General features: G+C 37.4%; 1 protein-coding gene across 1 annotated transcript; it reads right to left on the bottom strand.

The window, feature by feature from the left end:
- Positions 1 to 1,411: 1,411 nt before the first annotated feature.
- On the bottom strand, positions 1,412 to 7,805 carry LOC108576254 (allatostatin-A receptor-like). Its single transcript, XM_017939213.1, has 4 exons — positions 7,366 to 7,805; positions 6,052 to 6,181; positions 3,770 to 4,030; positions 1,412 to 1,666 (listed from the first exon to the last, which is right to left on the bottom strand). The coding sequence occupies exons 1-4, from the start codon at positions 7,803 to 7,805 to the stop codon at positions 1,412 to 1,414; spliced, it is 1,086 nt and encodes a 361-aa protein (XP_017794702.1).
- Between the last annotated feature and the right edge of the window lie 5,450 nt (positions 7,806 to 13,255).

Raw genomic sequence — 13,255 nt, 5'->3', positions numbered from 1 at the left:
CACATCCCAGCTATTCCCTGTACAAATAGAACTAATTCCAGCGTTGAGAGATGCGCGTGCATGGAAACCATTAATGCGGTATTACAAGTTCTAAAATTCAGTTTTGATTTCGCTTGTATACCTCCCTCCCTTTGAACCGATTCGTAATTACACCGAGTACCTACCTACTCTGCTAACTTCTTTCTGTGGCATTTGCTCCCAACTACTGCTCGTACCAGTCATAACTTCTGTAAATACCTTTCCGTAACGATCATTCGCTCTATGAGAATCACAGGGATGATCCTTTAATATCCTTCGATATAAATAATCCTCTCGCATAGAAAAGTAGGCTGAGTAGTATTGAGAAGAGGGATAAGAAGAAGCGTATAAAGGAGAAAATTAATTTTCTATTCCCTCGATGTTATTTATCAGCATGACGATTATAAGGAAACACGGACTGAACTCCCTGACGGCAATAATTCGACGCAAAGGTGGATACGCGCGTTTGCCAGATGGGATGGAAAATGTGGGAAATTGCACTTGCAGTGAAACGAGGAGTGTAATTTACAGCAGCCAGGGAGCGAGGCCACTGTAACCTAGACGTTCCTATGAGTACAGGCCTCGATGGCCTTGCATTTTCAACTTGAGTATCTACGCCTACAGCGACACAAGTAGCGCCTGGAGAAGCACAAAAAAAAAAGAGAGAAGGAAATGTGTTTTCAAAGCCTCTAGCTCGTCCATAAAACAAAGGAAGTTTTTCCGGAGGTCGAGAAGCGACTAAGGTAAAAGATGCGTTTCTCTCCCTCTCGCGCGCGCTATTATGAAGGGCTAATTGCCTGCGAAGTAATTAATTCTATCGTGAAATTTCAAACGAGAAGGAAAAGGTGAAATGGAAAGTGTGCTCTAACGTGTGTTCATAACTTCAGATCGATCTGTTTGCGTAAGAACGACGGTAATTTAAATGCCCGGCGCAGTTGCGTAATTTTTGCAGATGAACAAATTTTCAGTTGTTTAAGAAAGTTTTTAAATCGAGGATTTTTTTGGTAGGTTGAAAGGAATTAGATTATCGTAGTGGCAACATAAACGTAGGGAAGAAGCATGCTTTCCGACTGGGGAATTTACACTCGGAGAAGCTGGCTAAGAGCAGGAAAAGAAAAGGCTCTACAAAGTGCTCCATCTAGAAACTGAAATTTCGTCGCAGATAAAAATGTTTGCTTTGAAACTTCTAATAAAGCTCGCAACGAGTGTATCTTTCAATTACCGGGCTCTAATTGCTTCCCTTTAACGATTAATCGTCGACCGAGTAATTAGAGATCTTCCGAGTGGTTCTATGAAATTTTCAACGTCGAAAATGAAGCTTCTCGACGAACCGCGGAACGTTATTCGAGAAAAATGCGCTGTAATTCGAGAAATCTACGAGGCGTAAACTCACCTAAAGGATGTCACCAGTACTGGCAGCTCTCGTAGTTTTCGTCAGTGGTCCCAGTTGTCTGTTCTGATCTTGACCTCTCCGAGGTTTGCAGTAAATGATTTTCCGGAAGGCTTTCCGAAAACTGTCACTGAGGAAGGCGTAGAGAATAGGATTGACGCAGCTGTTCGTGTACGCCAAAATGTGGCTCGCTATTTGCAGCATTATCGTCGCCGACGTCAATGGATACACTTCCAGTGATTTCGTCACCAGGATCACCTATTGTGAAACGGGCACAATGTACACATGGAAAATGTTATTATCGATAATGAATCGCGAACTGGGAAAAATTGCAAGGAATTCGCAATTATAGGAGAAATTTCGAAATTGCGATATTCTCAGTGACGGAATAGAATTTGCATATCTATTTCTTTCTTCCCGAAAACGGAAAGTAAAAAAAATAACTAAATTTATTTCGCGCGAACTAGGTCGCTTATAACCAACGGATGAAAATATTCCTTGGAAATCCAGCGAAAAATCCGTTTTACGAAGGACGATCGATGATCGCGCGTGCAAATAGGAATTAACGCTGAACAGGAAGAACAGAAAGTATGCCGCTGACAGCTCATTTCGTTAATGGCTATATCGCTATTAAACGTACCGAAAAAGATCACCCGATAGTCCCCTTAATTTTTCGGACGAATTATAGCCGCGGTCGGTTTAATGGTTCTACTTGCAAAATTAATGCAGAAATATATACGCGACGGATAAAGTTGTACGTGAAAAATTTCAATTACACGGTTTATTTCAATTGTACATTTATCGCTCTTAATTCGTGTATTATTACTTCGTTAAATTTTTATTCAACAAAGAGGTCGATAATGTCGCAGGAAATGTAGGATCTGGTGAAACACGATTCGTTTTATTTCGCAAACGTATCAAAAGTTTCAAAATAACACATTCTCCAATGAAAATATTTCCCACTGGAAATTGAATAAACGCAATTGAAAAGGATGCACACCGCAAGCGTAAGAAATACAAAGCTCGCTATGAAATAGGCGACAAATGAATCGTAAGCGAAAATGCACAGCGTACTCTACTTGCAAGCACAAAAGAACGAAAACCATACTAACTGAAAATCGGAAGACATATTTTCGCGACTTTATACCACACCGATTCCCTTACTTTCTCCGATACAATTCTCAAGACACTGTACACGGCCAAAAGGGAATGGAATATTTCAACACACGCTCTTTGTTTCTGCTTTAAACAGCTTCTATTGGATAAATTAAAGAGAAGCTCGCGGTGAAGTATCGGACGAAGCACAAGTTTCACATCGCTGTTTCAATTAACATTGATTAACTCTATTATCTCCATTATCTGGTAGTAATAAAATTACAAAGAAAACTAACAGCATTGTTCGTCGGTTGATAAACCTCGTTCCGATAATCCCCATTATTCCCCGCCAGGAACATACTAAATTACCGAATTTCACCGCACAATTTCCTTTCGCGATTTGTCTTCCATCTCCATTAGCACCGAGTAGCGTACCAGTTAATTACATCGCGCCCGTGTCGCTCGTAAATTTTTTCCATCGAGAAGTATCCCTCGAAATTGTCGTACGAAATACACCGATGCCGTTCAATTCCCTGGTCACCATTTTCGATTGACACGGGCCAGTGATTTGTACGATAGGAACAGTCGTGATCTTCCGGACAAATTATTGGCACGATCGTTTCCTCCAATTTACACGTTACACCGCGTAACAATGATCAACGTGCTCGTAAATATTTTCGAACGATTCGAATCAACGAAACGTTCCAGCAAAGTGTATTAAGCGATAGAAGAATTAATGTCAATATTTTTTTATTAGTTGCTCTATTATTATTTGACGAAAATTTGTGTTCGATGAAAAATGAGCTTGGAAAAATTCACGATTTTTTCGCTCCCCTGTCGGGAGATATTAAACAACCTTCGCGGAGACAATTAAATCGCATTGACTTGGAGGATGTGGTTCCGCCACAGCGAGACAATCGATTCGTTACGATCGAAATTCAGAGGCAGAATTATCTCACGAAACAGGGAAATTAATTCACCTCCAGGATTATAAAATTTCACGCTATTGCATTATTTTCCTTGCTGCGTGGAAATTAAGCAACACACCGACAATTCTCGAAGACGCGATTCATCAGGTTATTCGTGCGTTGAATTAAAAAAGACAAAAGTGGTGGTCATTTTTCCAATATCGTCTTTCACGTGTAATTGCAGTAAATCGAAGTTTATATTGAAATAAAGAAACCGAAATTAATTAATTGGAAAAAAAGAACATCCCAAAGCTTTCCTTGGAAAAGAGTTTTGGTTAGATTCGTAGATCACACTAACCTGTATAGGACACCAACAAAAGGCGAAAACGCCAACGACGACGAGTACCAGCCTCGTCGCTCGTCTTCTTCCACGTCGACTTTCGGCACTGACGCGATCTCCGCGCCACAGTCTGATGAGCATGCAAATGTAAAAGAAGCATATCAGCATCAGTGGCAGGACGTAGCTGAAGAGGAAGAACGATATCTGGAATAGCGGCCAATTATATTGTTGTAGGATTCGACAAGCTGTCAGGTTCTCCGACAACGAGTCGTCCACGTCCTGAAATTAAAACGAATCTACATATATAAGGGAGCAGTTCTCGGCTGTAGTTGTATGGAAAAATTTGAAAAAAATCGAAAAACAATGTAGCATCGATGGAATCAATTATAAATATGGAAATCATCGACTACGTTGAACATCGAGAAATTTTTGTATATTTTCTACGTAGATCGATCTACTTTCAGTTTGGTCCTGAAGATTTGATCTTCAATCTAAAATCTTCACTTCGAGATATTATCCAGAAGGTTTACAGTTTGATAAATCTATATCACAGTAAATTTTCGTAGCTTTTCATAAATCACGAGAACACTCTCTCGTCCGATTTCGAAGAAAAGTTAAGGCAATTGCTGTGACTAATTCAACGAGTCAATTTTACGTAACCGAGATTTCGATTCAGTGCAAAATCTGTGCTGATGGCGCGTATAAAATGTACATTATGATTTGCAATTCTGCACCATGTCAAATGGCACGTGTTATACAGGCAAACCTAAAATACGACAGAGCTATAATCATCGAGCGATCACGGCGAGGTAGGAATGGTTATTTCTACCATTTCCGCTAGTAGACTCGCGGAAAATCGTATAACTTGCAACAATGAGCCGTGTATTCGAGGAGATACCGATGAAATTTCGCTAAAACCTGCGGAATCGGGATTTCGTCGACGCTTACGCGAATCCTGTTAACTTGCAAATTATTTACAATTATTTAGAATTGTTAGCACAGTTGCAGCACGATGCACGCGAATTATGATCGATTGCATGATATATCGCGTTCAAACAACGTAGATCTACTTCATACACTGCATAATCTAACGAAAGATAGATGTAAACAAGGAGAGTATCGCGTGACGGAAATTCGAAATACAGCAAAATTTGGGAGCAATATTATCACGTAGAAATTAAGATCTAGATCGTAGTGTAAATAAATCATTCGTGAAACGGTGAATTGAAAAATGTTGAAAGATAAATTATCGAGGATTAAAAATATTTGATTTATGGTAACTGAGAAAATTTATAAACGAGAAGAATATTGCGCTTTTAAATTGAAAAATATGAAAGATAAATTCTCGAGGATTAAAAATACTTGATTTACGATAACTCCGGAGAATTTAGAAACGAGAAGAACATTGCGCTCTTATGTTTACAAAGTTTTCGTAGAAAATGTTCAGAGCCATGAACGATTACGGCTGCCAGGTTGGCTGAGTTCGTTTCATCGGAGAAGTAATTATAGTGAGAACACTCACTGGGGAATTACTGAATAGATGGCATCGGCGAATTTTCCTCCTATCCACTCCAATTTTGCAGTACCATTAACGGAATATTATTTGAAAAGGGTTAATCTATCTTGTTATCAATTTTAATCTTTTCATCGATCGCTTCGTTCTCGAGCGTTAATTAACGGCGATTCGTTAAATAACAGATAAACGATTTCTATCGTCCGCCTTCGTTCGAATATGCGTATATAAACAACTGAGAAAAAAGAAAATACCCGTTCTTGCGTGCGTACAAACGAAAAGAGCAGGCCGAATTTTTGAACGTAGTGGCTCTTAGGATAATCGAGTTCTTAAACATTTTACGATACCGAAAATCCGCGCTCGTTGAGCGTATCGATGCAATCGATAACAAATAACTGGATTGTGAAGGAGTCAATCAAAAAGACTACCAGCCAGACAGAATTTTTCGCGTTCGTTCAATACAGCTTGAGCAAACCGAATCAGCGCGTGCATAAAAAACTGATAGAAATATCCTATCTAAAGTATCGGATCCAATTCCAATGTTCAATCACAGGAAGGCATTAGAATAGGAAACTACTGTATGTAAAATGAAACAGTAATCAAGTAAGGATTGCTACTGAAAATACACCGACTGTCGATTACTGAAATATCGATTCCAGAAACGTGAACTATGACAGTGATACTACCGGAGAAATGAATGAAACTTATGTGTGAAATTCTATTAGATACTTCCATATGCACTTCTATTTAATTCACGATATGGAGATTATTTGCAAGTGTGACTTACCTCGCCGTGAACGAAGAAAGCAGGGAGGGAAACTGCAAAGATGATCGTCCAGGCGATGCAAATTGCAACGATCGCGTGATTTTCAGTCCGCCATGACATCGAACGAATTGGATGAACTACCGCCAGATATCTGCAACAATTAACATACAATTCTTCCTCGTATCATTCGCTTTCAAATACAGAGCACTCGAACGTCTCATCTCAGAAATTAAAAAACAAAATCTAAAAATAATTGCATAATATGTACAACGTATATTTGCTTTGGAAACAACTGGTGTATCGTATAGAAAACAAAATGAAGACAGTGTGGTGAGTCATAGGTGCTAATTGACTTGGATAGAAGCCAGTGAATTGAATTATACACAGGTTATCGAGGGACTCGCGCGATTAACCTAGTTATTAATCGCAAGTTCGTGATTGGCAACCTATGCCAGATATATAATTCTCTTTTGCTACTGTGCAAATCTAACAAATATCGAAATTTCTTCGACACGTGGAATTAAGAAACGTTGCCGGTGATCGATGGATAGGGGAAGGCTGAACACGTAGCGCAATTTGGAAAAAGCTTATGAGAAATAGAAAAGGAATGTATGGTATATTTGAAGAGAAAATCAAGATTTTTTCGCACGTATTACATCTGCAGGCATAACACATGATTCTACAGTCAGTGCACTATACGATATCTAGGAAACGTAACCGGAAATACTGCTGATATTTATGAGGCAAGAATGGCTCGCACCTTCCCATGTTACGTAGAGAATCGAATTCCGTTGTGTAACATCATTCTTCGAATATGTATTCGCAAATGATCGCCAAATAATCGTTTCATTTCCTCTTAAGTATCACGTACAGTGGAAATTATGTGTAGAAGATTTCTATACCGATCTATAATAGTATCGAAGAAACGAAAATTTCGCGAATTTCCATATTTTCCGAATTATCGTTAAAAGTATTGGACTGATAGTGTTTGATACTTTGCGTCACTTTCAAAAGGTAATATCTAATTCTGAAAATATCGAAGGGTAACATCAAATACTTTGCGTCACTATCAAAAGGTACATAATACTGAAAGTATCGCACAGGTAACATCAAATACTTCGCATTACTTTCAAAAGATACTATCTAACCCTGAAAATATGGAAAAGGTAAACACGAAATACTTTGCATCACTTTGAAAAATCGCGAAAGTAGGTAAAATGGAAGTGAAGAAAATGAAACACTGAATAATTCATGCATCTGCAAAATGCGAAAGCGTAATCATTGATGCAGTCCGGGGGATGGATAAAGGTGGCGTTGCGTGAAATTGAAACTCACCTATCGAGGCTCATGAGGACCAATGTGTAGACGCTGGCATAGGCAGTGACAATGATGAGGTACTGCACCATCTTGCACCAAAAATTGCCGAAGGGCCAAAAAGGTAGCACGAAGTCGGTCGCGGTGAATGGAATACAAAAAATCACGAACAACAGATCTGCCACCGCCAGGTTGATGATTAGGATGTTTGTCGTCGATCTCATATTTGGATTCGCCGCGACAACAATAACAACCAAAGAATTGCCAACCAGTCCAAGGATACCAATCATACCAAAAAAGATCGGTACCACCACCACGACGATCTCCTCCACTTGTTTACGATCGGAACTATCATCGAAAATATCGTAAAAATCCTGAGTCTCGTTGTTCTCCATCGGATTCGAGATGTTTGTTACATTTTTAATCACATTGTCCCAAGTGTTCTCCATCTCTTCGAACATCATATATCACGTCCGGCGATCGTTCCAAGTGAAAATCGTCCTCCAAAGCGGGATTTTGTAGGAATTTAAGCTGCTAATTAATCTCTTGAGTCTGTATCGAATAACACTTTTTACAAGTTTCCATCGAATTTTCTTCTTAGGTAAATTTCATCTTAACAACGATCTTCTTCGCGTTAAAGATCTTTTCTTGATCTACTTGTTTTAACAGTAATTATATCGCGTTCGTAAGTAGCGTTAGGTATCTCTGTTTCTTGGAATTTGTCTTGATTCTTGGAAATTTTCAGAATTTCGATACATCGTCGATTTTCGTGCTTTCTCTTCGTAGATCTGTAAAGGAAAACCATTCACGATTCAGTATATTTCACTGTCCTGAATTTCCGAGTGTTTTTTCTTTTTTTCAACGGATGCTTGAAAGAATGTTGTAAGGATAATGGAAATACAGCGAGTGTAATAAAATTGCCTTTCCAAGTGGACGTTCTGTGACGACTTGAAGCAAATCTCTGAAACTTGGAGTAATATTTGAGAGAGGGTAAAACAAATACGGATAAATCACAATGCAATTTTGCTTATCCGGTAGAATCGTTTTGATTACTTCCAGCGACTAACGACCAGCTTAAATTATCCAGAAGCGTGAAGCTTAAATTGAATCAAGACAGACAGCGTTCTGATTCGGATTTCAGATTCAAAAGTTTCACAAATATACATATCAGACCTAGATCTCTACTCGTAGAAAAATAGATATACTTCGGAAATTAAAATAAGATCGTAGAATCAAACTTTTTTTCTTTCCAATGCTGTGTCCCAAGTTGATCAATTCTGTTAGTTCAATATTTATCACACTTCTTTTTGAAACAAAACGATCTGTTTTTCTTTTTTAATAATCGTACTTCAAGATGTCACAGAAACACCTGAGCTCTAGACAAAATTACTCGAATTCTGTCACATCTGAATTGAATAATTTCAAGTGAATCAAGAATAACTTAATCTGTGCAATCAAACGCTAGTTTTTCGATAAAACGTGGAAGAGAATTGAAAAAAATACACTATCTAGAACTAGAACGATCTGAAATTTAAAAATTCTAAAAAACGATGCAACATAAATACATTTCTATATTTTCCGACATATTTCTTCACGTAGAATTTTCTAGTTAATAAAAATAATCAAGTGAATTCCACGAAAAAGTATCAAAGCCGGTGATTTTCTGTTTTTACAACATTCACACTCCTTTTTTGCACTAATCTCATTTCACTTGGGTAAAAATTAATAAATCTCGCCGTGAAAGTAGAAGACAAAAGGAGAAGGAGAAACAAAAATGGACCCATTTTGGATCGTGTTTAACTGGTCGCAGTGGCTTATCGAAATTCAGGTCACGTTGAGAGCACGTGCGATCCCCACTTTCGTGCTTCCGTTAAAAGAATGCTGTATTTAGCTCTTATTCTTATTCAGATAAATATAAATAATATAAATTCAATATGAACGCCAGCTCGAAATATTATTAAGCAAAGTGGTGAGAAATTTATGGTAAAAGCGTTCACTTTATGTGCAACATGTAACATCAAATTACTCTAGGAGTCGAGGTAAAGTGCTACCTAGACATAAACATCACCAAAATAAAAAGGAAATAGCAGATATTATTACCCGCTCAATTTCTTTCGTGCCTTAAATTTGAAAAAAAAAAAACATGTGCATCGATACAGATCGCTTTAGTTGCGAACATTTATATTTTAGAATGATAAAATTCTAGAATTATGATAATATGTTACTTGGAAAATCGAACTGCACCAATTTATAAGGTATACGTTATTTAATAAATTTCGAATTGCACCGTCTGTCGCATACTGTAAATTAATACACGTTAAAGCTAATATGTAATTTTCTATTAAATTATAGTTCATTGAATAACACGTCACGATGGAAATGGAAATTTGTAATAACAATTTTAGATAATCCTAGGACAAAATGAAGCGAAAATAATAAGGAAAAATATAGAGGAACTTTTATATACATTATACGCATCTGTTATTCGAGATACACATTTTATTTCTCTACTCTGGAGCATACGTAAAAAATGATGGTGCTCCAGCTGACGACATTCTTTTACCTCGCTGTTCACTATACTTCTAAAAAAGAATCACAAATTTTAATTCGTGCCACGTTGCTTCACCTCTACCTATAATTTTTTCTTGCATTTTGTCCTACAGTCAGTATTAGTTTAAATAATAAAACTACGAATTTGAATCATAAAGCAGCTTTGTGTGTTGTAAAAAGAAAGGAAAGAAAGTGTAACAAAATTACGTATCTTTTATGTACAAATAGAGTACACTGTACGGATTCAAATATAAAGAACCTTTCCTTTCAATTCGCACACTCATTTTCGCGTACTGAATCCCTTTTCATAATAGGTTTTTCTTCTCTTTCTATTTTCCTCCCTTAGCGTGCGTTCATGCTTAACTTTAGTGGACCAATTTTTGGAGAATAAAGAATTTTTAGAAAATTGAAAATTTTCACTAATCCACGACTATCACGTTAAGATTCAACAAATTTAATCTTTTCTCTTCGGGCAAAATTCTCCTTTCTAGTTTCCTCCCATGCCTTCACGTGTAACTTCAATGGACCAATTTTTGGAGAACAATGATTTATAGAAAATACAAAATTTTCACTATTACCATGACTATCACGATAAGATTTGATAAAAGTCATTTTTGAGGGGAAAATTCTCCTTTCTTTCTATTTTCCTCCTCTGCCAAGCGTTCACGCGTAATTTTAACGGACCAATTTTTGGAGAACTATCACGAGAAGATTTGACAAATTTGATAATTCGCTGGAGGGAGAAAAGTTCGCGTTTCGTCGCTCGAAAGACAAAAGATCATCGTTACAACACGTGGATTGATGTAACACTATTACCACATCTCGTCTGACCCATTGATGAAATTTATGATGATCTTCAATTTAATTACCTTCGCCCTCACGTGCTGATATCGAGGGGGGTTTAACGATCCTCCGCCCCTCCTTTTAGCGGATTAAGGCTTATAAGGCGTAACTGATGCAGATAGATCGATTCATGATTGGTGGCCCAGCCGCTGCTAATTGTCGCGAGATCTCGCTTGGCGAATATCTTCTTGAAGAGTATCGTTGAAATAATTTCCCTGCTGATACCATGATGAATCGAGAACACCTAAACGCATGTTTCTTTCAACACTAAATAATTCGGGCACAATACTGTTTCACACCCCAAGAAAATGATCTCACTCTATTACCACATATTTCATTCGCATGAAGCATTCATTTACGAACGATAGCGAAAATTTTCGGTGATTTATTAGAACGCGATGATCACGTGTCTACTAGCTGATTGGTTTATCCCAGCACGTGAAATATAGAAAAGTAACTTCGAACGTAACTTCAAATTTATAAAATTTCCATGGTTTCCTTTTTTTTTTTATTTGAATGGAACGACGACTTCAATCAACGATACTTTCCCCCTCTTTGTTTTCTTCTCGTTAATAAAGAATTTCGATTTAATGAGCGCGTTAAACACGAGAATATCAAGCAGCTTGCATTCGGTCTCGCACTTTTCTAGGTCACGGTTCCTTGATCGTTCCTTTCGTTGCAAACGATGGATGTTAAACTTAAAGAAACATTGCGTCGAACCGTTCGTGAAATATTACGAATATTTTCACACTTCTTTGCACAACTGTCACCACTCGGAATCAGAATTATATCATTCAACTCTGTGTTATCCCACGAAACTTCTCTGACACATTCTGCTCGTTAAGTGATTTTTAATGACGCCGTAACAATAGAACGACTACAACGTATCTCGCACTTCGACAAAAGTAATTCAAGCGGACCTCAGAGAAGTTACACTTACGTTGCAAAGTTTCGAGACGTTTAACTTGCGCTCGAATTTCGTAAAAATCATATTGTCCCTCGGTTTTTCAATATCGGACTGATTAAAGACACATCAGTTCGTCGTGCATAATTACCAAAAGAAGCGAGGAATTTTGTAATGTGTAACGATACACGTGCTCGGATAATATTCGAACGAAAACTGCGATATGTCGAAGAAATTCGAGAAGTAAAATTATTCCTCGTCTCGTGAGAAAGTTTTCGAAAAGAACACTTCACTTAAAATAGACGTAACAATTTTCTCTCTCTCATCTACACGATTATCATTTCTGTCTGTAATTCATTTTATCGTCTTTTCAAATTGTTCATTTTCACGATATTACATGCGCGTGAGAGAATACCGTAACATGTTTCTTCTTTCTTTTTCTTTTTTCTATCACATTTGAATGGAATCCAACAATTTCCAAACGAACTTCTGTCGAGGAAAGGGTACGTGTATAGTATTTTGAAGACCGCGAAGGAAGGTACGCAACCGGCGGTGGATGCGGTACGACTGTGCGGATCACAGAAACAGAGACGAAGAAATATCGCGTTCGAGTTTACCCGAAATAGGGATGCAGGACTATTCTGGCAAACAGGGTGCAAGTGGCATCTAGCACCCTTTCCGAAGCTTCGCCGACTTATCGATCCGTTTTCTCCGCCGCTAAAATGGTGATACCACTATACCTTCACATAGTAATTCGAGAATTTTTCATAAAACCAGATAAAAATGAAAACTGCCCATACAGAAATTAAACTCTATTAAAATCGAACACGCGTAAATTACTTATAAAAAACATGCTAGAATTAATTTTTAAACCTAGAGAAAATTTAATATATCGATACACCAGAATTTAACGAGTATACATAATCAATTCATTAGTGTTCCTTTTTTTGACGAATTAGAAAATTCTAATATTCTTGAATAATTTAATTGATAAATTAAATATTTTAGCGTCGTTCCATTGCTAAAATAGTGATAAATATCAATTTTGCAATAAACCGTTATCAGATTTAAAACTGAATTTGTTATATTATATTTTTCATGTTGCTTGATTCGAAAATGATGTTTCTTTTACAAGAATTTATCGTGAAATATTCTATAAAATTACTAAACACGTCAAGTTCAACAGCTTGTTACGAAAATTTTCAGTCAGTTGGTAGTTACAGGCACGAGCAGCTTCGTAGCGGCGATCGATCAGATATTAAACGTGCCTAAAATAGTTTGGTTAATTACACAGGGACTTGTCCTCAAGCGATGTGTCATGAACACCCATTGCATAATAATTAAACACGCTATGAGAGATACCAATTTAACGCGTATCACCTCAGGGTGTGGCAAGTAAAGTCAGACCGTTGCTGCATTTCCTTTCAGGGCTGTTTTAAATTGCAAAAGGATAGTTCACAGGAGAAACGTACAATTAACCGAAAAAACATTTCGCAAAAATAATTATCACAAACAACATCTGGAAAGAATAAATCATTTTTATTCAAAACATCGTATTAACAGACAAACTGTAAGCTTTATTCAGTTATTCGTTTATCAAATTAATAAGCAGCT

Source organism: Habropoda laboriosa, unplaced genomic scaffold (genome assembly GCF_001263275.1).
Source record: "Habropoda laboriosa isolate 0110345459 unplaced genomic scaffold, ASM126327v1 scaffold212, whole genome shotgun sequence".
Classification (NCBI taxonomy): Eukaryota; Metazoa; Arthropoda; class Insecta; order Hymenoptera; family Apidae; genus Habropoda; species Habropoda laboriosa.
This window is presented reverse-complemented; position numbering and strand designations above follow the sequence as displayed.

Excerpts from the sequence above, each read along its gene's own strand:
- LOC108576254 (XM_017939213.1), bottom strand. The coding sequence starts at position 7,805 with ATGTTCGAAGAGATGGAGAACACTTGGGACAATGTGATTAAAAATGTA. Across the intron at positions 6,182-7,365 it reads GTCCTCATGAGCCTCGATAG|ATATCTGGCGGTAGTTCATC; the intron begins GTGAGTTTCAAT and ends TAATTGTTGCAG. Across the intron at positions 4,031-6,051 it reads CTTTCTTCGTTCACGGCGAG|GACGTGGACGACTCGTTGTC; the intron begins GTAAGTCACACT and ends TTTTAATTTCAG.